General features: G+C 37.6%; 1 protein-coding gene across 1 annotated transcript in view; it reads left to right on the top strand.

Annotated features, from left to right (window-relative positions):
- The first annotated feature begins 1795 nt into the window (after positions 1-1795).
- Positions 1796-25962, top strand: part of GPC6 (glypican 6) — an 812936-nt gene continuing 788769 nt past the window's right edge. Inside the window, exon 1 of the mRNA XM_032203753.1 lies at positions 1796-1973. Coding sequence (XP_032059644.1) covers positions 1796-1973 — 178 coding nt within the window. The remainder of the gene's footprint in view (positions 1974-25962) is intronic.

Raw genomic sequence — 25962 nt, 5'->3', positions numbered from 1 at the left:
AGAACTTTGCTAGGAAGAGGAAGGACAAAGCAAGCACATGTGAATTCTGCTTCTCTGCAGGTACAAAAGTAGTGTCAGAGCACCATCATTCTGTTGGTAGAGAAAAGGAGAGGGAAGAGTAAGAAATGACAATGTGGGAGAGTGAAAATGGTAAGGGAGGCCAGGGAAGTATATGACTGGTGAGACCATCCTGTATACACTGGCCCAGACCCAAGACTAATATTGCAGTTACTGTGACACTACAGTAGTATTGGTACCTAATAATTTTGGTCTAATTTGAATCCATCTTGAATTATGATACTGACATGGCATTGCTGTGTGGCTTCTCACTGATAAGTGTGCCTGAAAGCTTGTGGTCTTTTATCTCTTCTGTTGGCCTGCTTCACTTCATCCTGGGCCTGACATCTCTGTCTGTATACTTTTGACAAAATATCACACTTCTCTACAGCACTTGTAAAAAGCACTGCAATAAATCCTTTCAAGCTCTAACTTTGGATTTTACTATCAAACACTTAAGAACAGAATATTTTTCTTTCTCCTTAAGCAGAGACTGAATTCACCTTGCAGGAATTTTCTTCACTTCCCCCATTCAGTTCTTTGCAGGTGCTCATTTGCAGGAGAGAATTTATGGCTTTGTCCCCTGTTCTCCTCTCCTAGGGTGGTGCAAATTACCTGGGTCAAGGACTGCTTTTTCTTTTCTTTTCTTTTTTTTTTTTTCTTGGTCTCTCCCTCATTCTGCTCTGTCTCTTGCACAGAAACAGCTTTCCTTCCCTCTCCTTTAGATGATGGGCTCTTCCTCATTATAGCTCTTCATCTTAGGCATTTACATGTGCAACAAATAATAATTAATGAAAATAAAAGTATTTATGAGGCCCACTCCAAATCTGACATTACAGAGAGCAAAACTGTCCATTAGTACCTTTTATGACTTCTCACTAGCAGGCAGTTTGTAATTTTAGGGCCAGGAGTGCCTGGATTTGTGGTGAGGAGGAAGTTTTCAGAGATGTGTGTGCTTTTCCTTCCTTCCGACAGCAAACAGCGATCCACGCCAGGATTTGCTTTCTGCTCCTGTATTTCAGATATGCAATGTGTAGCACGTTTCTGTATGTGTGTGTGTGTGTGCATGTGTGTGTGCGCGCGCGTGTGTGTGCGTGTGTGTGTGTGTATCTCCCTCGCTGTATTTGCCTCCAGGATTTCGCCCTGCCTGGTTCAGGAGGCTGCTCCAGCGCTGCGCGGAGCAGAGGTTTCCCCGGATCCTGTAAATACAGGCACACGCACCCAGTGCACCACACGCATGCACATGTACACACACACACACACAGACACACGCACGCACAGAGCCGCTGTCCAGTCCATCCCCACGCCGGCTGCCTTCTCCACCACCTCCAGCCTCGCAGAGGCGGCAGGCGCAGCTCCGCGGCAGATCGCGCCGCCGCTGACCCGGGACTCCGCTCGCAGCAACGCGCCCGCGGTGTCAATCTCCACCACCTATAGCCAGATTCCCCACCACCACATTAATTTTTTTTTTTTATTATTATTTTTTTTTTGGCGGGGGGCGAGACCCTTTTGCATTTGGACCAGCAGCCGGAGGGACGAAGCTGCCTCTTTCCCTGCGCACCGTGCGCGCATGAGTGTGTGTGCGCGACCACCTTCCCCCCGCCTCCCAAAAGTTTGCCTCGGCGGCCGGGGGGCTCACGGGCCGCCGCCCCCTCAACCGGGGGGCGCGGCGGCGGCGCGGTGGCTGCGCGGCGACGGCGCGGGACTTGCGCGCTGTGCGGGACTTGCGCGCCGCGCCATGCCGGCGGCGCGGGGGGCTGCGCGCTGCGCCCTGGCGGGGCTGCTCCTGCTCCTGCTGCTGCTGCCGCCCGCGGCCGCGGGGACCGACAGCAAAGCGCGGAGCTGCGGCGAGGTGCGGCAGGCGTACAGCGCCAAGGGCTTCAGCCTGGCCAGCGTGCCCTACCAGGAGATCGCAGGTAAGGGGCTGGGGTCGCGGAGGGGTGATGGTGGTGGTGGTGGAAGGAGGGGTGTCACCGGCAGCCGGCTGCGCGCACTCGCCGCGGATGCGGGGCTGGGCTGCGTGCGCGGCGTGGAGCGGCTCTGCCGGCTCCCGGGGGCACCCGGTGCTCGCCGGCGGGGCGCGCGCGTGTAAAGAAATGAATGGGTTTATGAAACATCAAAAAAAAGCTATGGGGGTGGGGGTAAGAAAAAGGAAAGAAAGGGGGAAAAAAAATGAGGACGCGGGTGAGCCTCAGCAGCGATTTTGTTCGCCTGCAGAAACTTCTTGAGAGTTGCAGCCGGGTTGCTGGAGGCAGAAAGCTGTTCCGCAGTGGCTCTTGCTGCCGTTGTGTGCAGGGGGCAATAACTTTGCCCACTGCCAGCGGGGACGGGGCGTGAGGGAGGAGGAGGGGGGAGAGGCAGCCCTGCCTGGGGCCGCCGAGGCTGGCAGGCTGTCTCCTGTGTCCCCGGCCGCTCCGTGCCCCCGCCGCCGCCGCTGCCCTTTCTGACGGGGCGAGGCCAGCCTCTTGGAGGCGCAGCCCAAAAAGATCAGAAGCATTAGCTGCTGGAGAGAAATCCCCCTCTCCGCACCATCTCCCCCCCTTTCCCCCCCCCCCCCCCCGCTCCGCAGCCGGAGACGCCGGGCAGCCTGTCAGTTAGCTCTTCCTTATGCTGAAACATGCCTACAACAGGTTATACCTCAGTCTACGTACAAAAGGTGTTTTATTATTATTACAATTGTAATTTTTATTTGCCAGCTTTTCCCTTATCCATATTGCATCTTTGGAACTGATTGAATGAAAATATGTCCGAGGCAGATAATCCTTTAGCAATTGGAGAGCATGACAAAAAGAGAGAAATAATATGAGAAGGCATGAGCTTGAGCTGCTCAAATTGGACTGCTTGAGCCCTCAAGAAAGGTTTCTGCTTTGCCACTAACGCTTTGCTGCTAGATTTTGCTGTTAGTACAGTGAATTAGATGCTCCTCAGTTAGCTTTCTTCCTTTTTAAAGTTGGAAGCAGTACATTTTTCCTGAGGTGAAATAAAGCCACAGTTACTTACTGTGCACAATTTAGCACTTTTCAAGAGGAATGATAAATGTGGAATATCTTAGGACAGTGAAGATGTATTTCACAAAAATGTTAGGAAGCTTGTTCCATGTTGCCAATGCATAACAGATCCCGTCTCTGCATAGCCCTGGTGGTTCCTTTGGACAAGTAGGTCTGACCTACTAACATGTGTTGGAACAAAGCGGGAGAGAGTGGGGCCTGTCCATGTTACTGTTCCACAGGCACCTTCATCCCTTGGGCTCACCAATTGTCTGGTCTTTCTGTGTTCTTATTTAAAAACTTCTGCTTAAGTTCCTTGTTGTTATATGCACAGTTTTATGAAATCTCTCTTGTGACCCTGTGGTCATACTTTCTTTCCCTTTGCTTAATGTTACTCCATCTGCCTGGAGACAGGGTGGTATATCCTGTCATATATATGTCAGGGTATATTCCCTGTCATAATTAAAGGAGAATGAATTCCAGTGAATTTCAGTGTTTTAGTAAGTTTTTTTTAAACACTTGTTGCTTTCAGCTCACAGACCAGTTTTATTGTCTTACTTATTTTTTGAATGTTCAAAGCAAAGATGCCATGCACTTTTAAGAAATTCTCCTGGTTACTCAGTTTGCAAGTTTTTGTTAACATGTACCAATACAGAAAGACTCATGGTAGCTAAATATTTAATAATAGTTAAATCTAAAATTACTTTTCAGTTTCCTCTTAAGGTTTACAAGGAACACATACTTTATGTTTTATGCAGGTGTGAATTATTGTTTTCTGCACTTCTTATTACAAGTTGTTTATTTTCTTTGTGGCTTATCTGACTTTTGGTTAGTTAGTGTATAGGTGTATGAACTTTAAAACAGTTTGTGTGTAGCTACTCAGTTGTTGGAAGATTGAGATTGTTGAAGGTGTGTATCAGAGACCACTTTTCCTGTGGTGCTGAGAGGTTTTATAACAACTGCTTGTGAAGCATGAGATCTTGTTAATGTGAAAGCTACCTATTTGCAACCAGGCACAATGTTGGAAGTGCTTAATTAAAGCAATTAACATACAGATTTCAGAGTAATTGTTTTCTTTCTGTCCTTTTCCACCATGCTGATTTGGTTAAAAAAGCAATTTGTTACTGTTATGAAACAAGTGTAGTCTGTCAAAGGCCCCATGTTTTAAAGAGTTCAGAGTACTTTAATTATGTTCATATTTCTGAACAAGTGTGTTTTTAAGAGACTTTTCATTGATGACTTGGTTATATGATGGAAAATAGTAATACACAGTATGGTTGATGTCTTTTGATTTAGCAGTAGTCATATGTTTCCATTTGTCATTTGTTAAAAAGCTACTTTCTGGCAAGGACTGTTGAAACTGGATAAACTGAAGTGGTAGCACAGATGTACTCATGCGAAGAGCTCAACAGTCTATTTAAATAAAAGAGGCTATGGACACACAGAGGCTAGGTACCCCTCTGCTGAAAGGAGCAACAAAAACAAACTTGTTTATAAATTTTTGTAAAATTATTTATACCAGCATTCACTATAAAATGCTGAATGGAGAAGGTGGAAGTATAGGATTTTAAAAGCTACCTGTTTGTGCACTGTAAGGCAAGGTTTGCCTACTGTATTTTATTACAAATGAAATGTGTTGAAGTTGGTAGTGATATAATTATGGTCATCTGCTATGCCTTTATAACAATGCTAAATTGTTCAATGAAATTGTATAGCAGTTATTTGTAACCAGCTTGCTTGCATCTAACATCTTGTCTGATCACCAAATTCTGGTGCTGTGACCTACACTGAGTATGACATATAAAGATGGTTTACAACACAGGTCATCAAAGGAAGTAAGTCCTCAATAAAGGAACTTTGCCTGTGAATGATGAGGGGGTAGACAGAGGAAAGTTTGTTGTGTATGTATTATGCTGCTGTGGGCCTGATTCTGTGCAAAACCAGAATCAGTCACAGGGTGGGTGTCAGTAGTTTGTGTCGTACACTGGGATATCCTTGTAAAATCTGTCCTATTATAGAACTGAGCATCCTGCATTTGAAAAAGAATTGAACTGTCAGGTTCATGCTACTGTAATCCAATATTCAGGAGTTCTGAGCAGAGCTCTTCATGACTTTATAGAAATGTTTCAGTCTAGGAAAATCTGTCACCTAAAAGTTAATTCAAAAGTGAAGTCACATCACATATCTGTTAACTATACTTGTTTTTAATCCAGCCATGATTTTAGTAACTTTAAGTAAGCATTGTATGGGAAACCAGGAGTATGAGACATCCAAGTTAAAGGTGGAGCATGTCCTTACCTCAAACTGTTCTGTTGTCGGATTTGTTTTGTTGCCTTTTTTTTTTTTTTTTAATAGATGTTGAATAATAATGTATTTAATAGTGTATTTAAAGAAACACTAGAAGTGTTTCTTCTATAAAGATGTTGAATTCTAAATAGTTCTTAAGAAGTTAGAGGGCTTTGTTCTGTGCAGATGATGAATGAGGTGAGATTTTGGCAACACATAGACACTATAGTGAAAGTAACTGAAATGAAAGCAGAAGCAAACCCTTCATTTTGAAGGTCAGGAGTCACTTGAAATTGTACTTTGATGAATGGGTTTCATACTGGCATAATTTAGAGGTGTTGGCTGAAGAAAACTAGCAAACATAACACAGTTGCTTGTAGCTCTAAAGTGGTAATAATAATAATAAAAATAAACTCAGTAGTCATTCATGCAATTGAGCTATTAGTCCATGCCAAATATTCCAATATATGAATGTTTTTCTTTGCTTTAAGTAGTTCTAATATGTAATGACAGATTTACAGAAGAAAATTTTACAGAGTGGAAAATTCTCCTGACCATGTCCATGTCAAAGTGCTTCTTAATTAATGTTTTCTTTTACTGTTTCTTTACTGATGTCACTGAGAATTCTGTGAACAAATGGGGATTCAAAGAAACCATGTGTAGTTGTCTCATGAGTATAAAAAAGGAATAGCCTTATTGAAATCAATAATATAATCAATGCAAACTTGTGAAATCTGAATTGGGCCACTGGAGGTTAATTCATTCCTGAATTTAGTGGCGAAAATTAAGATGGATGTGGAATTTGATGTAATCTACTGTGCTTGTCTTGTTTTAAACCTGTTGTAAAAGTATCCTCTACCTTGTGTATGACTGCTTCTCACCTCCGTGATTTCAGTAACTACAACAGCAAGAGACTCTCTGGTCACACTCCCTTATGACGTGCCCTATTTTCCCATTGTGAGTGCATGTGTGCATTTAGCAAGGAGGGAGTATAGTTTTTCTAAGACCTGGCTTTGCTATCACTGTTGTGCATATTTATTGGTTTGTATGTGACCAGTTCTATTAAAGTGAAAACAACTTATGTATGCACATCTAAACCTGAAAGTACTCTTTGTAAGATCAGGGCCTTGGAGGAGAAATAGCATATTTTTAATGCTTATAAATAATTGATTTTGACTGAGAATTATAAATTTTAGCATCTGGAGTTTTCTGATCTGATTTTATGGTAGTGTATTTTGGAAAAGAGGATTTAAAGTAGAAGTAGCAGTGCTTTAATAATTAGTGTAATGATGGATTTCAGTGTATGGTACTCTAATTATCTCTTTTTTTTTTTTTTTTTTTTTTCTATAAACTGTTTGATTTATAATTCAAAAGCATACCTAAAGCTATAATATTTTCCACACTTTTAAGTGCTATTGTGTTAAACTGTTGTAATGCTGTATTAGTACTGGTTTCATCATATGCTATTGTGAAATACTCCTGAGATTAGGTGGTGTTCAGACATCAGAGAGGTCAAGCACTATGTTAAAAGCTCAGGCCATTCTTTTTATATTACTGCAATAAAGAATATATTCATTTCATTTATATTACCACTTGGCTCTCATAAAAGGTCAGTTTCAGCTGAATGTACAATTACTTGCAAATGGCAAATCTTATAACAAGTGATCAACAATAAAAGCTTTCCTGGGTAATCTGTCTTTAAAATTACCACCTGCCACTTCTTTGAATGACTTGAGGATCTTGCAATATCACTCAGAGATCTCTGTCTTATTCCCCACGATATGTGTAAGAAAACTATGCATACTAATCTTCCTTTCTGCTTAGCAAAGTGAAAATGCATAATTACATTAAAGTTTCTAGTTGAAATAACAAGCTTGGTGCTTAAAACTCCATTACAGTATCAAAGTATCAGCACTCCCATTACTAGCAAAATGAAATTACATTTTCAATGAACTATGACTTTATGCTACCCTTCATACCTGGTTAATGGGTGCTATCTCCCCGGGATGGGAGCCTTCATTCTGTGGTTTTGACTGTTCATACTGCCAGACATAATTTTTTTAGCAGCTTAAATATGTGTAAAAGAATTAATACTTCTCCACAAATTCCTAGGAACAGCATTTAAAGGTTGGAGTTTAAAAGCAGAGTACTTATTATGCTAAACAGAGAGAATATATTACAAGATGCAAAAGGAATTTAAAATGTGTTGCAGATGGCAGGAAAACATGTGCCTGCCATAGCACTTTATTAATTCATAGCACTTTATTCTTCTGTATGTAAAAACAGCCTAAAGCCTTCTGAAAAGAAGGTTTGCTTTCTTCACCGTTTATTGCTACAGAGCTGCTGCACACGCTCCAAACCCAGCCTTTCCCTCACAGCGTTTTTCAGCCCGTGTCCTAGGAGGCTGCCACAAAGACCGCCAGCACCCTCATATGAACTTCCTTCACTTAACGCGACCTCTTTCTTCGAGCTAAGCGCAGCGTCGGTACCTTCCTACGCAGCCTCTCGAGCTCCGAACCCGAAAGGGGTGAGCGGTGTCGCGGGCTGCGGGAGCTACCCGCCGGCGAGCCGGCCTGCCCTAGGCGTGAGGGCCGGCTGCGGGGTGGGAGGGCTTTCTCCGCATTTCCCGTGCAGCCGCCTCTCCGCGCTGCACAGGCGGGACGCGCCCAGGAGGCGGCTCTGCCGTCCCTCGCCAGCCCGGCCGGGAGCCCCCCGGCGGGGGATTGATTTCCACCTCTCCCGACAGGAGCTGCTTTCGGTCCACGGAGAGGGAGCGGCGAGGGCCGGTGCTCCTAACGCAAACAGCAAATTGCTCTCTGGCTCTCGCAGCCTGCGAGGTCTGTTACCTTAAGCTTCTAATGGCCTTTTAACAGCGTTTCCAGCTGAGCAGCAGATGTAAAGGATACGGAGCGTTGAGAGCTATTTTTTTTTTCCTCTCCTGAAAGGAACATTTCTACAGACACTCTGATAACAATGGAGCCTCGGACCTGCTCAGTGACCTGTTGGGATTAAAATAGCAGAGAAAATTTCCCAGAATAAGTGGAAGTCTCAACTATTTTTAACAGGTGCCTTACAAGGGCTATTCAGTTCAGTATGCTTTACAGAATAATGTATTGTGCATGCATACATGAAGGTGAAAGCACGACTTTTATCTGGAATGGCCTCAAAGCCACATTTAGGCACTGAAAAAACAGGCAAACTACACACTTACCAGGACAGGTATTTGTGATCCAGCTGAAACTTTATTTTACAGGAGCACTCTGAAAAAACATGCCCAAGCACACACAAATACAAACATAAGCAAAATGAAAAACTACGCAGAGTTCAGTTCATTTATGTCAGAAAGATCAAAGGCCAAGGCACCTGTGCCAATCCTGTGGATTGGGTAATCTAATTAGTTCAAAGCTCATGCTTGACTAAGAAGTAAGCAATACAACCTGTCTTCTAAGAAAAAACAAATCCTTTCTGTTGCCAGAAACAGATTCTTCCTGAACCTCCATAGCAGTAGCTTTTGCCATATCTGTGGTGGCAGCCTCTGGTATTTTTGGCTATGTCCAACTGACTTATGGGTTGGGTGCTTAACATACTAAACACTGCAGAGACACCCATCTGAATTTATCTTGGAGGGAAGTCAATGCGTGGGGTGAGGCTGTTGCACAGCTGGGTATCAGACACCAATATGGTATAGCGTGAGTAGGTATATGGATTCTGCCATGGTTGTGAGAACTGTTACTGTATATAGAAGTACTCCGAATCTGGCAAAATGTAGTCTGTGAGTGTCTCACTGCAGTTGTCACATATGATGTTTGCAGTTGGCTTTTGGGCTATTGGGCTCCCTTTTGACCTTGGATTTTTCCTTTTACAGCCCATAAAAAGTAATTAATATAGGAAACTAGAGTGGCTTTCTTAAACTGAATTATGTTTTAAGAAGTGAAGCATAATATTAGGGAAAGGATCTTTATGTGCAGTTATCCTATCCAAAGTGTGATTGTGCTGATTGATGGTTATAGCCAGGGAGGCTCCCACCAGACTCCTGTGTATGTTTGCTGTAGGTTCTTATCAGTCCAGGATACAGTTTCCTATCTTCTGTAAATGTTTCTCTTTCAATTGCTCTTTTCTAAGTTTCATTTTTCTGGCATTTTCAATCATGTAATGGGTAACTTTTTAGATAAAGTGTTGGTATTTATGGTTGCAGCATTTGAATCTAGAACAACCCTTTCTCTTGCCTTCTAAATGCCACATTGATCTGTGTTATAGTTTTGGATTTCTGTGAGTGTTGCCATCTCTGGCTTTGGAGTCCTAAAATACAGCTCTAGATAGAGGAAATGAGGTTAGTAAAAAGCTGACTTAGAGAACAGGGGAGAAAATATAAGGTAGAATGAACTGTCGGAGAGCGGACTGTTTCTGGAAAATGAATGAAACATGAATGGGGATACTTCTTTCTCTCATTGCTCAAGTCACTTTGCAATCATTGGGTTAGGTATTAAGGTCCTTCTCATAGTTAAAACCCTATGGAGGAGAAGGCAACCAGGCTGAAAAAAGTGCATTCATTCTAGTCAAAGTTTTGGATGAATAGGATACAAAGAAGAAGGGAGGGAGCAGAGATGGTCCATTTTTTTTTTTTTTTTTTTTTTTTTTTTTTTTTGAGCCCTACTTGGTCTGTATAGTCAGATTTTTCCTTTTTGTTATCATCTAGGTGGTTAAATATCCAGTATAAAGCAGATTGTGGTGGCCTGATCAGTCCAAATCTCTAAAATGGAAAAAGTTCTATTCAAGATGTTTTGGCATTTCCAATGTTAAATGGTTCCTTCAGAGCTTTTTTCTTTGCTTCGTATACTTTGTGAAAGCAAAACTATTGATAAATCAAGCTCAATGAGTGATATGCCTTGTTTCAGAGAGAACAATGCAGATTTTGCACAGTTCTGTATGTCATAACTTTATTTAACTGTGCTCCATAACCTCAGAGAGCAGGCTCTGAGTTTCTAGGTTATACTTCCTTTCTACCAGAAGAAGAAGAAAAAAAAAAAGTTGCAAAAGACTTGGATTCTGACTGTCAAAGTATGTTTTCATTTACTCCTAACCCTCTGGATGGGAGTTTTCTGTCAGAAAGGTTAAATGTGTTCTTTTGATGGTGGCTTTCTGGTAGGTACCTTAAGATTATCATGAAACTGAAAGTGAAATATTTTATTTATTTATTTGTTTGTTTGTTTGTTTGTTTGTTTGTTTGTTTTCACATGGCAGCACAATGCAATGTGCCAGTAGTATAGTACTTTTATGGTATAATTGAGGAGAAATTACCAACAGCTGAGCATTCCTGCATTTTATCCTCACTTTTGCACTTGACTTTATTACTGCATCACCAAAGTTGACAAGCTGTACTAGTAAAGTCATCTGTTCTCCAAAACTGAATGAGCTGAACATCTGCCTGGTCTGAGTGATCATAGTAAGAATGCTTAGGGAACTGCCTGCTTCTTATCATGTTCATGTGGTCAGTTTACTAGGTGTCTGCTGATTTTATTGCATATTGAAATTTGTGGTTTATGAGGCAAATGGATTGGATTATTAGTCCACAGGTTTATATACTGCCATTTATTGTTATTTTCATGTTTTAAATCTTTTCTACACCTGAGGGTACCCATTCACAACTATATGCAGCTTCCACACGTAAAATAAAATTGAGCTTATGGTAGAGGTACTGTTGAAATATAAATTGTTTAAAACAGAAGCAGAACAGTTCTTTGCATGTAATAAGTACCCTTGCATGTAATAAGTGATCAGTCAGCCAACTCCAGAAACTGTTGCAGAATGTTTAAATGCTTTTTAATTTATCAATGCCCTTGTTTTTAAATGTGTTCTAGTTCCCAGGAAATTCAAACAATGCAGTGATCTGTCAAAGTAAAGGGATGATGATCACCCAGTGTCCAGTGGCCAAACAAAGCATTTTCCAAAGCTATTAAACTAACACAATGTTTGACAAAGAAAGAAGCTGAGAGTTCAAACAGTGACTACATTTTATTTAGTTTCAAAAAGTTGACTCACAGTATAAGCAGAAAATAAATATTTATTTCTCCTGTATTAGCTTTTGGCTTTAAAACTTTAGCAATATAGGATTTTGTCCATCATCAGTATCTGTGTTTTTGAGAGATATGGAAAATACCTCTTGAACAGTTTCTGACTCAGACCATATTCTCTTTAAACAATTAGAGTCCTTGCAATTTATAATATTCTTATCTAGTCTAAACTTTGCATAACATGTACATATTTAATGCAGTTTGTAAAAGAAATTGGCAAAGTTGGCCTGCAAAAGAAACCACCTTAATAAAATCTTTACTGTTTATTTTGTGAAGCAGTCTATACTCTGCTAGCAGTACAGTTGTAAAAAAGCAGGGTGGGTGGAAAGATCATGCTAATCAAAGTTGCAAAATAGGTTGTGATAGCTCAGCAGAGATACAGTTGTTTCTGAGCAGAAAATCAAAATCTAATTTAAAAATGAAGGTATTTAAAAGAACAGCACAGGGGAGCTTTATTTATCGAACTGGTGAAAAGCCAGGAGCAATATTCCTTGACTGCTTCTGTTCCAAGATGGTCCATCATGCTTGCTATTGGCTAGCAATGAGCATTGTTAATTGAATACCTGGAACATAACTAAAATGCATTGATTAAATACAAACACCTGTCTTTGCAATGTAGCCTGGCTGATGAAGGAACAGCTACCTGAAATTGAACACTGAAAAAGCAATTTGTTTGTTCTTAAAGTTGATCTTCAGAAATCCTGTACCATTCTTCAAATGAGAACTCCAAAGCCTCTTTTTTCTTTAATTACTAAGACATAGTACTGAAAGCCATGTATAAATTGACCAGAATCAGATTGGTCGTGCCACACATGCACACTTGTTACAAGAATTTTTTTAGTCAAATTCTGCCAAAACTGTTTTTTGCCCATCTCCATTAATTGCAGTGAGTGGCAGAATTTAATTGAGATTTAACTTCCTTTTTATTATTATTATTATTATTTTGCAAAATTAAGTAAAGCAATAGATTATCAGAATTCAAAATTATAATTTGATTGTGTGAACCACTGAGCAAATACAGTGTGCAGTCCTTTCTACAAAAAAAAAAGTACATTTTATATTTATGACATTAACTCATGAGACTTACATGTCACTTGATCATAAAATAGCAATGTACATATTGTTTCAATATTTTTCTATTACTTAAATAACAAATACAGTGGAAGTAAATATACTGCTTAATTTTTCAGTTGTCCTTTTAAAGGGCACCAGCTTCATATCCCATTGAGATTACTGGAGTAATTGATGGATCCTTTGTGGAAGCATCTTTGTACCTTGATAATTAGTAATTTAGTGTCTGAGTTTTCTCTAAAAAAAGGTTTTTTCACTAAAACAGCTCCAGCTGGACACTGTAAATCACTGTTCACAGCAGAATCAGTACAGAAACTGGGCAAACCACATACTCTTGCTTGCATCTTGTGTACTAAATGTAGTTGCTGATGGAAAAACAGAAATACAGATTGTTGACCAAATGGAATTTTTGCATATCTGATGAATGGATTGAAATTGCTCATCTATCCCAATTGCTACCCAAGAGATTAATGCTTTCTTTTCTGAGAAGAACACTTGGAAATATTACAGTCTGTGCATTATGAGTAAACACAGTGTATGGATAGTTGTATATACTCATGCACCTGAACAGCCCCTATCACTCAAAAACTATGCTGAAATTCTGTCATATACAAGACAGCTTTTTTCACTGTGGATACATTTTGGATCATAAGTGAGGTCCAATTTTCTTTTTAACATTTGTATAGTTTTAATTGTTAGTTTTGCTTCTTCTAGAACAATTTTTATTCTTCTGGTGGTAGGATGGTCAATGCCATCCCTCGTGCTTAATGGACCCTTTTTTTTTTTTTTTCTTTTTTCTGAAACATGAACAAAATCAAATGAAAGATGAATAAAATTATAAAGAGCAGATTCATGCAATTTTTTAGTCTGTGTTGCTGAATGAATGAGATACAGGTCCATAAACTGCACTTGGGCTAAAGAATCCTGCATGTAACTTTGCCATTGATTTATATAGTTTTAGGTTAGTTTTTATAGTCATTTCAACATCATTATTACAGTTATTGTACAGTACAGACAATAAAACTTTCTAGAAAGACTAATGGAGTTGGCAAATTAGGCTCATCATTTTAATGGCTGATACATAAATGCTAATCTTTTGTTCCATTCTGTGATGTTAGCAGCTGATCAAACTGTTGAATGCAATGACTGTTCAGATGAGTCATGCTGAAAGAACTGATAGAATAAAACCAAAGACAGTACTGTTTCTATACCTTTGCATGTAATCTTAATTAGTTTCAATTCACAAATATGAGCTTTTTGTTTGTTTGTTTTTCAAGAGCCAGTTTAAAATGGGTAGGGTAAGCATTTTTCAAGATGATAGTAAGTTAGCAGTTACATTTTATGATTAGTACACATTTGTGGTCTTGATACTCTTATATCAATATGAAAAACATGTTTTTAAATATTACTAGTATTTGTTCCATAAACATTTTTCTTATTTATAATTTTATTATTTTTTTTCCTCTGAGATCTGCAAATGCTAATCATTTAGAGCTCTTTGGAGCAAAGATATTTACCAAGTTATTCTACATGTAGCAGCAAATTAATATTCAAACAAAGAGTTATAGAAAAAAAAAATCTTGATCTAATTCTACAGGAGAGCTGTATGCATGTCTTTCAAGAGTGAGGAGTTAATTTGCAAAGACGATCTAAAGAATATATTCTGATTACTTTTTCAACTGCTTATGGAGGACTCCTTTCTAAATCATTCCTTTTCTATTCTGCTCAGAATATTTTGTGTTTTTTTCTACATAGACAAATGCATACCTCCATATTTCAAAAGAAGAAAAAAATGTTTACCATTTATTATATTTTAACCATTTTCACTATTTTTACATTTTTATCATTTTTATCATATATTTTTTTTTACCATTTCTTGTGTTTCTGGAATATTTAATGCTCCTAAAAAGAGTTAGGACAACTCTGTGTGTATTGAAAACCTCTTATTTTTAGGTATATTCCTGCCTTGCAGGATGGAGTTTTCATATAGGTATCTAAGGCTACATGATATAGTGCATAAAGAGATATAACGCATAACAACAATTGTGGTGAGTAATCAGGCAGTGAATCTAACCTAAGACTACACTCCTGAGAATGAGGGTGATGAGTAGGAGATTTGAATTGTCACTTCTCAACTTTTGAGAAAATATCTTCGTCGTTCTGGAGGTATGCATGTGATATTTTCTTTTGAAGCAATTCCATACTGCATGAATAATTGCATATTCGCTAAGCCAGAGGCAATGTTTGTTTCTGTACATGTTTGTATGCACATATGTGGTGGTTTTACCGTGCTGGGCAGCTAAACCCCACAACCGCTCTCTCACTCCCCCTCCTTTAGATAAGGAGGGGGAGAAGTAAAGCAAAGAACAACTCACCGGTTGAGATAAGGATAATTTAATTAAAGGGAACTAATTATAATAATTAAATAAAGACTACCATGAACTAAACAATTTAACTAAGGGGAAAATAAAAGGGAAAGGGGAAAAAGGGAGGAAAACAAACAAACAAAATAAATGAAAGCTATATGGAAGTGCAGAGGAAAGGAATTACTCTCTACTTCCCACAAATGAGCGATGATTGACCACGTCCTTGAAGCAAGGCCTCAACGCACGCAGCCGGTGTTCGAGAGGAGGACCGACGTCTTCTCAACGAGAGCCCACCCCTCCCCTCTTCTTCCTGTTTCCACCTTTTATTGCTGAGTGTGACACCACATGGTATGGAATATCCCTTTGATTGGTTTAGGTCAGCTGCCCTAGTGATGTTTCTCTCCTCACTTTTTTGCCCACCCCCTAGGAGGGTTAGAGAAAGGCCCAATGCTGTGCCACTGCTGCTCAGCAGTAGACACAACACTGGTGTGATAACACTGCTGTTCCAGCTACAAGTACAGAGTACGGCACTGAATGGGCTGCTGCCGGGAAAGTTAACATTCCAGCCAGACCCAGTACAACATAGCAGGACACTGTTTTGGAAGAGTTGAAACAGTCTTTTAGGCTCTAGCCCAATAAATGTATAATTCTTTTGGGTATAAAGTGTTTAGGTGTAAAGCTGACTGAAACAACTGGTGTGGATCTGGAACCCTTTTTTGAGGTGAGGGCACTCTTCATTCTGTTTCTGCCTAATAAATTGTTACTGCATGCAAAGCAAAAGAATTTCAATAAAGTGATTGAGATCAGGTTGTAAAAATTATTTTTTCTTGACAAGGAGAAATCTGTCTATAGTAAATCTATTTAAACATGAGGTAGATTTAAAGTAGGCTAACACTGCTATTATCTTGAAAACATTGCATATCTAGAAAATTTCGTAATAAAGAATCTCAAACAACTTGAAAATAGCTGAGGATAGAAGGTTTGTTTCCTTTATTTTCTCCTTGTGGAATATTTTAACAATTCCTACTTTCTTTCTGTGCTGGTAATGTTATTTAAATTATTAGTAATCAAATGCTAGATTGCAATCAGTCACCAATAATGTTAAAGCAGTTTGAGAAATGCTTTGGTTTATGGAATAATCTTCCAAGGGTTTTTATGGGAAATTCATTGCATTGCATATCCTAAATTGGACAAAACAGAGTGAATTAGATGTTACTATTACCTTGTTAGGATTTGTCAGTAGTGATAACAGGCCTTGTTTCTTCAAGTACTCTAAACGAACAAACTGCATTAAAAAGAAGCATCTGTATGTTGAACAGTGAGGTTCTTTAGGGCCCACTTTGGTTTAACACAACTTCTGGTGTAAGTCACCCTTCAACTTGTAGATTCTCAGATGACTTAATCCCTTCTGATATATCAGTTTTGTTCCAAGGAATCACACAGCTTGAGAGGGTTAAGTCTTGCCTACTCCCACTGAGCAGAATCCTCAATAATTGTGGGTGTAGGAGCCTACAAGGAAATATTTTCTATTCTCTGCTGGAGTGAGTCTTTGTGAAAAAGCAGTGGGTGTAACTATTGGAAATGCACAGAAATAAATAGTGGAAATATATAAAGAATAACATTAAAGGTGAGATTTCAGTAGTTAGTATCTCCAAGAATGGGTTAATTCTTCCTCAAATTTGTATATGAAACAGAGAAAGCATTACTTGGAAGGTGTTTTTGTTCCTGTTAGTGGGAGTGGGAGGTGGGTAGAGGAGTTCCTAGTTCATAGACCCCTGCCAAAAGAATGTTTTTCATTCTAAATTATTTATTTATTTACTTTTTTATTATTATTATTATTAATAACACTGTAAAGAAAGTATTCCATGGAGATTTAGCAGCAGAAATCTTAGTGTTCTCTGCTTGAGACGAAACTATTCAGGTGTTCCATTAAGGTTAAGGTAGAAGAGAGGCCTTGAACGTCCCATGGGTTCTGCCTGTTTTCACTATAAGTTTTATTTGCTTTCTGAGCCTAAATACAATCTCGACAGTGGGAATAACAGCAGCTTTAATATTTTCTCCTGGGGAAATCACTTGACTTCAGAAGCACCTTAGAAGGTTACAAAGGTACCACTGGCCAAAAGGCACAAGATAATTTGATGTAAAATTGAGCTCTAAGATGCTGTTTGAAACCACCAGGATAATGAGTCAGTTTAAGAAAGAATAGCTTCATTATTTTTTAATTGGACCACTTTTCAAAAAATCCAGAGGCTGTTCATCTAAATGCAAGAGATGTTCCAAATATCACAAAGTTTAAGGAAATTAAGTTCTGATGAATCGATATACCTGATGTGATGAATCTATTGATTGTAGTTTGCTGACCTTCACTAATGATCTTTCCTACTCCTTCTAATAATCTTCTCATGTGGAAAACAGCACAAACATCAATTTAAACAGTATATAAATGTGAACTGAAGGTAAATACTTAAAATGAAATTAACAAGATGGAAAACATTTTGGCAAGGTTATTTCAGGCAATAGTAAAATAAATGAGAACAGCTTTCCTTTGTGATTAACATCATTATATTCTCATTCATTCAGGACATTATATTCATTCAGGATTTATGCAGAAAATTTCAGAGGAGCTTTGTAATGAGAAAATGAGAAAAATAGTAGAATACATACAACTAATAATATATTTTATTTTTAGAGAAAGTAGGATGCAGAGTGGGCAGGGAGGACTGAGGTAGTTTTATGTTCATTTTGCTACTGAATTGTAACACAGGAAGATGTAGGAACTGAAGAAGCATTTCTCATGCAGTTACATAGATATAACCATGACTAAGGATGTGTATATATGGTGGAATGATGATGGGTGAACATAAAAGGCTGAGATTATTTGACCGAATTCCTTCCTTACTGCTATTCATCCAAAAATAAAACTGGAATCATGCCTCTCTTATTAAGAATTTTATAGTCATTTTATAGAAACTTGGTTAATGCTAACTTGGAAATTAACATGATGCATTTATCACATATCTTTGACTATGTTTTCCTGAGTGACTAAGGATTTCATCAGTCCTGTGTGATGCCTTTTTGAAAGTGGACTCCACTTAGTCCCTTCTGATTTCCTCTCTGTGGTCCTTCCTGAAATATGCTGTGCATTTTCAACATCTCTACAGCCCCCACAGTACACCTCAAAGCTTTGACATGGTCTCAGAATGCTCTTCTTTCTGTACCCATCCTTTGATGAGTCCTTTACCTCTGTGGACAATAAACCTGTTTTGTACACAGAGCATTCAAGAAAAAGATTTTCCTTTTTTTGTTTGTTTGCTTGTTTCATAATAGATACAAAAGTCTTAACAACCAATCATTCTCCTTGAGTTGTCAGAAGAGTTGCCAATTCAATGTCCTCTATCTGTCTAGGTTACTAGAGTTCATTCATTGTTCTCTGATCATTGCCAGGTCTTTGTATTTAATTTGTATTGCTTTTATTATAAATATAAACTGATCATAAATATTCAGTAGCTTCACTCCATGCTGCTTTTCTTATTACTCAGTCTTTTACTAATGCTTTATTATTATTATTTTTAAATTATCTTAATATTCTGCTTCTGACACTCCAAACAGCAGCTTTATCTGCCAGTTACACCAAAAGTGTTACTGAGTGTGGTCTTCTTACATTCATGATTTAGTCTCCTTCCAGTGCATTTTCTGTCAACCTGTCTTAGAATTACAGTTTTAGCTTGTGAGACACGAGTTTGCCTTTATCTATGTTTCAGAAATCATCTCTTCATGATCTATCATTGAAATTTTTCCCAGCTACCGGTTTTGCCAAAGTATATGGCAAAACTTTTGGATTTTAGAAGGGCCAGGACTTGTTTCTGTACTGAGTTTTTCCTGGACTATTTGTTCTGGAAAATTTTAATTATTTGCTCAATGGTTAAACCAACATGTAAGAAACTTTTTATCCTTGTGGATACAGAAGGGAGCTCCTTCAATCTTTGTTCCTCTACTTTCACATATCTCTGAAGAGCAAACTTGTGTGCTTTGTGCTCCTAAATGCTTTGTTCCTTCACAAAGTTCAAGTCCAGCAATATTTGCAAGAAGAAAAGACACAATAACTGAAATAATCTTTTATAATTTCAAGTTATGTGTTGCGCAAATTTTGACAATAGTGGAATCTTGTTTACAAAGTAATTTTCTGACCCCAATATAATGCGTGTCTTTATTTAATTTATAGACTACAACACTTAAAAACGGTAAGTTCCTATCCTTTGTCAAAAGGGATCTGAAAGCCACCAATGGTCCCTCATGTTCCCATCACAGCAGAGGTCCTTGGATCTGCATGCTAAAATTGTTATGTGCCCAAAAGATGCAGAGGCAGCTTCATGAGCCAGCAGAAAGGACAGTTCTATGAGGGGTCACTGGTGGGTGATGAAGACAATATATTATCCTGCTCTGCTGTCAAATAAGTCTGAGTCAAATCAGCTTTTCTGTATCTTCAAGTCTTGGTTGTTGTATTAAAAGCACTGGTGATGTCCCACTCAGTTGTGAGTGGTATGGTGGGGCCCAGGTAAGGATGTTTCACCAGACCTGTAGTGTGGGATCCTCAGGCTGGCCAACCTGGCATACACACATATGTAAGTGTGTTTCTGAACTTCACACAAGGTCAGATATTTCAACCCCAATCCTTAAAACATCCTTAACCACTCCTGTGTAAAATAACTTTACTTATGTTGAATAACACTGCTCTCTTTAGTTTTATACCACGTAGAGAGTAATGTGATTTGGAGTAGATGATGGTATTAAATCTGTCTGAGAATGGATAGGAAATCAAATGAAGAAATTAGGAATGAGAAATTTGTTACCTTTTTTTTTTTCCCCCTCATGCTTGAAGGAGGGATAAGTAATAATGGCTGTACATGTACAAATGTATTTTTACTTATCAATTATCAGCACTTTGGGATCAACACAGACAAAGGACAAAACAAGAAAAAAGCAGTAGTAAGACAGAAGTGGAAGTAACATGTTGAAATGTACTATTTTGTCATTCTGCTGTAATCAGAAAAGTCAAAATCCTCTTCAAAACATAGAGGGGAAAAAAAAAAAAAAAAAAAAAAAGACATTATCCTAGATTGCAGCCTGACAAAATTGCCGTGAAAATGAGCTAGCTCCAAGCAAAACACTACTCATATACCATTTACTGAGATGTTGACTCTTAAGATGAAAAGAAGGATACTGTATTTTGGGACTGGAAAATTCAATTTTTCATTAGCATGGTAATTTTTAATGCCATTATTTCATAATTACTCCACCAAGTTTGGAGCAGAGACACCTAGTGCTGCCAATAGCTTTTTCATCCTGTTGAACAATGCTGAAAAATAATCAACTTAATCAAACACAAATATAAAATGAATATTCAATCCCCACAGTTATTTTTAAGGTATACATGAGCTTTGAAAAAAGTTACAACAAAAAGTATAATTTCTCTATTATATTAGAAAAAAAGCAAAGAATACAATTTCTGACCAAAGAAGATAGTTTCAGATTATGAGAAATAACTTACTACCTAAAAGTGATGAATACCAAAGGCAGATGTAACTTCAGTCTAAATCAGTCTATGCATGGCATAACAGACCTAACAGATCTACTTACGGATACCTTAATCTCCTCTCCTGGCTTGCAAATTGCCTATAGGCATTAACTGTATTTGTTGATGTTTTTGGTGTGTCCTAACTGTTGGCTTGGTGACAGGCACATATATCAAAATTTTCTGAGAAAAACACCAATACAGTAAAAAAAAAATTAAATGATATAATAATAATAATAATAATAATAATAATAATAATAATAATAATAATAATAATAATAATAATAATAATAATAATAATAATAATAATAATAATAATATGGTAGTGTATTATGAATCCATGGAAAGTGAAAATTAGTGTATCAGCAAAATCATTCTTACACATTGTTCTGTTAACATTAAATTGTTGCAGTACTCCCCGCACCTTGTTTAACCATGATTTATTTGACTTTAAAATCATGTTAAAAAAATACATGGTCAAGGTACAACTATTTTAATGACTCCTTGTAAGCAAAACAGCCTACCCTGAGTGCTGATTTTTGGCTTCTTACTATATATATCTGTACAGCAAGGAAACAGTTTATTAAAACAAACAAACATACTACTTACTAATTCCTTCCAAAAAGTTCATAGTTCTTACTGATTCAGATTTTGGACACAAAAAATACATATACAAATGCTGAACCAGGAACTGTGATCACTATATAAAATTATTATGTACTGTTTAATGCATCAGAAGGTTTTAGGGAAAAAAAAAAAAAAAAAAAAAAAAATTTCAATCTGAATAGAAATGGAGGTTTAAAAAAAAAAAAAAGAGGAAAATATGAGGACTGGACTGAGACGATGGTTGAATTTGTATTTCTTTATGATTCTAGGGAGAAGTAGAAGAGGTGAATTGAAAGAGAAAAATACTTGGAAGCCCATTGGCAATAGGATCAAACAGGAAGCAAATGGGAAATAAAAAGTGCAGGAAGGATAAGAGGCACTCCACAAGCAGCATATAATAGCACACAGAGGGAAACAGAGGTGAAGGAAGTGGCAAGCTGTAACCTTTCTTCGGATGTGAGGCTTTAATTTGTTTTTGCTTGTTTTGCATATAAACTCTGTAGAATTGTATTTGCTTTCAAAATCTCATCAGGCACAAGTGCTTGTTGGAGTATTTCTGACAGTACTCCTAGTCTCTGAACTTCATAGTTGTGATTAGTTCCTTCAACACATCTTTTATCCTGTTGCTTTTATTCTTATAATTAATCACTCTCGCTCAATCAAGTACATTTTTTCAAAGACTTAAATTGTTAAATATAAATTGTTCATGATCTCATAAAGAAAAGGTAATTTTAAAGGTTTTGATTCTCAGCATATGTTTCTGCCATGAACACAACATAACTACCTGAAAAAGAACAAAGAGAAATGTCTTTGAGAACAAAGAGAAATGTCTTTGAGAATAAAAGCTAGACTTCTTTTGGTTAACCAGTACTTCAATTATTACCAGATACTCAAATCCACAGTCCCAGATCAGAATAGATCTCAAACCTTTAGTATGTGTAGTGTGGATGTCAGGTTCTCAGGTTTTTTTTTTTTTGCAGTGCTCTATTTGCTAATGTTTATACAACCACAGATTTCTTCTTGCTTTTTCTTTTTTAGCTACAGGTTGAGTCTAGACCATCAGCATAGTCCATCTGAATCACTCTTGCAGTAAGGTGCCTAAATCTGAGGCACTGAAACATTCACGTTATCTGTCTCAAGTAGGTGATATAAATACAGTTCATATTGTTCATATAAAATATTGTAAGGCAATGCAGACAGCAGCTGCACATCACTTCTTATTTCAATCCCCTTCAGCAAGTTATTCTGTTAGCGCTCAGATGGAACCCACTGAAACAAAACTAATGACATGGAGTGGTATGCTGGATCAGAATCTCACTGCATCTTTACTGTTCCGGTTGTTGACAGTTGCTATGTTTCAGAGGGACATCGATAATATTACATTGATAATATTACAAAAAAATGTATATATTAAAACATAGCAAACAGGAGAAAAAAAAAACACACATATCCTGTTTCTTTTGAGACACCCTTCCCCACGCTTGCATTCAGTTGTCTGTAATCACTTGGCTAAAGCTAAACAAATTGTTTGATCTTGTACTAGGGCTATTAAGTAAAATATCTAAATCATTACTGGTGTTAACTCCTTTTTCCTGCTTGTTTTTTCAAAAGTTATTCTGTAAATCTTGTTTCACTGTCAGTTTAGATATTGTTCCTCCCTCCCAGAAAACACAGAGCTCTCAATTCATTCCAAAAATAGTTTACCAGTACATATTTCATGTCAAGACCATAATAGATGAAATACAGAATAGTACAGTCTTTAGTGATGCACTTTTCCCTAGTTTACTGATTTTCATAAGTATCTGTAGCATATATTTTTCCTTAAAACACTTCAAAATACTACATTAGCTCTCAAGCAGGGCCAAAAATCCTAGTGTATTGCTAGAAACTTAGAATTGTATCATTGCTTATGAAAAATATAGATAATTAATTGCAGGAACTTTAGTTTAGCTCCCTTGTATGTATGAGTAAAGATAGTTCTAGCTGTATAATCATTCACAAATACTTGTACGTGATCTTTTATCAATAGTGCTAATACAATTACTTTATTTTTCTTATTTACTGGATTTAATTTGATTTATTTTTTTTTTTCTTAGGCAAGGCTATAAAATATTATCATAGCCTTTTCTTGCATATCTACCATATCAGGAAATTTAGTAAAACCCCGTTATTTTCACGATGCTTTCTGAGATCTTCTTCTGCCACAGATGAGCAAGAAATGTGTTTTTTAAATTTTCAGATGCTCGGTTTGTGTTGAAAGAGTACTTAACCCTTTTCAGAGCAGTACTAATACTTTCAACTTCAGTCTCCAAGTATTACGTCTGCATATCAGGCTCCATCATAATTGATTTTGGATGCTAGAAAAGTATTAATGTACATGGAAAATCATTTGTGAAAGTTTGGCTGAGATGCAGGAAACTGTAGCAAAAATAGTGGTATAATGTTGTGCTCCAGAGAAATGCTCTTGACGTCATAAGATTATCCTTTCTCTAGCCTCAAGTCCTGTCTCCGTTCACAAAACACTTTCCACTGGAAAAAAAAAAAATAAAAGTGTCCTACAGACTGAAAAATACCCAATCTTAACCATTCTAAATCCAGTTTAGACCTGTATTGTTCACTATTGTGATACATATGCATAAGATACAGAATAAATGGTTTTATTCTTTAAATATTAAATTTCTTAACTTTCATAATGATCTTTAAGCAGGACTCTATATAAAAGTTATAGTGAAGGTGTATTGAATTTAGACTTTCTTCTTGTTATGCATTCTTTCTGTACAAAATACACATTCTTTCTGTATAAAATACACATTCGTCTCCCTGTGATCTCTGCTCTGCTCAATCATGTCTTAGTTCATTAAAAGAAAAGTCCTTTCCAGAAACTTTGCACTGTGATAATTTTCCCTGGTATTCGTAAAGTATTAACTTAGTGAGAATTGTGTTAAAATGGACAGGGACTGTGTTAATATGGACAATTTGATGAAAAATGTTAGATCAGCTGCACAATTAAGTATTCCGTAACTTTGACCAGTTGATAAAATCAGGAGATTTGCTTCAAATTATACACAAAATAGCACCACAATACTACTTTTCAATTAGGAAAGCTAAAAGGAAAGTCAGAAGGGCATTTAGGAAAGAAAAAAGTAATAGAGATGATATACGATTTGATTCTTCTGAGCATCTGAGTGAGATGCAGGTTCATACATGCATGAACAGGGTTGTTGGGGATTTAACTCACAGATCCTATTCTTTATGAAGAAGTTTATTCTACTCCAAGACTATTGGTCACCAGGGGACCAAGAGATAACTAATGAGAAAACATGTTTTGCAAGTGGCATGGACCTGTCACTTGCAAAGGCTGGGAAAAAAACAGAGTTTAAGGGCTAATGCTTGGTATATGCATAAACTCTTCCAGAGAGGTGAAAAAAAACAATTTATTCAGTTCAAGCGGCAGCTGCTAAAATACTGCTGTAAGTATATTAAAGTGCCAAGTTCATACAGAAATAGAATGCAGACTTATTTTGAACACACCACAAAAAATGAGTTGAAAGCTAAAGCATTTATTTATTTCAAATGTTGCTCTTAGAATGATTTACTTTTAGCAGACTAGAATCTTCATTTAATCTTGATTAGTTTATTATTGTTTCTGTCTCCTTTTGAGAGTTTCTGTGGTTATCATACTACAAAGTTCAAGACCTCCTTCGAAAGTCCACGAACGAGAGAAAGCTAGCTTATCTCCTCATCCTCACTTATTAGGGAGGTTAGAGTTAAGACTGAATTACACAATTTGAAGAAGTTGCCAGGTTTAGGAGACATACCATCATGTGGTATCCCTTACTTTTCAGTTGGCACAAGCCACTTCTACATTATCAGATTACCACTTTAACCATTTTGTGTGTACACGGAGAAACTTGTTTCCTATTATTATTATTTCTGTCACAAGAAGGAAGGTTTTGTTTTCATAATCTCAGGAACATTTTTCATTATGTTGAAGTTTGCAGCATGTAATGCAGCTTCTATCTGCAGCTCCATAACCTTGTACCAGCCAGCAATATGGTATCAGTAAGACATGTGACTCATTGGCAACATAAATGCTCCTCCTTCTCCATAATTCTACCTGTCTCCACAGCAACTGACAACTAAAATGGTTTTCCCAGAAGCAGATCTTTCACGTTGAAGGCTTAATTTCAAGGCTTAATTTTAAATTCTAATTCTGAAATGTGTTCATTGCCCACATCTAATTTCATTTGTGCCTTCCTTGCATTCTAAAGAAATTGTATTATCTTCTCTCATCCTCCTCTCCTGTCTTCTGACATAATTACTATAGCTGGTGCCCTAGTAGACTTCAAGGAGCATACTAGAAAAAAAAAAAAACACACACACAAAAAAAGATAATATGGTTTTCTCCTACTTTACTCCCATCCCCCAAACCTATGATCGCATATAAATGATATAGGCAGAGTCTGCATCATCATCTTGAAAAGGCAGAAATAAAATGAGACATAACTAGCTGGTCTACTCCAAGACAAGCATACAGCAGACATTATTCATAAAATAAAATCTAAATGTAACTGGTTTTCAAATTAAAGTTTCCTAATTTATTTAATCTCTTCAAAGATTAAGTACAGAAGCTTTTTCTTATGTTTATTCATTGTGGTCTTTCTTCTTGATACATTTTCTGAGTATTCCATCCTGTTGAAGTTGTCGTGCTGGTGTTGTGCATTATAAGTTGTGGTTTCACTTGGGTGGGCAGCCAACCTCCACCACAGCCACTCTCTCACTTCCCCTCCTTGAAAGGGAAGGGGGAGAAAATGCGATGCAAAGGGATCAAGGATTGAGATAAGGACAAGGAGATCGCTCAACAATTATCAAGATGAGAAAAACAGGCTCAGAGTAGGGAGACAGTAAAATTTATTGCCTATTACTAACAAGCTAGAGAAGTGAGA

The sequence above is a fragment of the Aythya fuligula genome, chromosome 1, assembly GCF_009819795.1.
Source record: "Aythya fuligula isolate bAytFul2 chromosome 1, bAytFul2.pri, whole genome shotgun sequence".
NCBI lineage: Eukaryota > Metazoa > Chordata > Aves > Anseriformes > Anatidae > Aythya > Aythya fuligula.
Note: the sequence above shows the minus strand (reverse complement) of the source record. Positions and strands in the feature narration are given on the sequence as shown.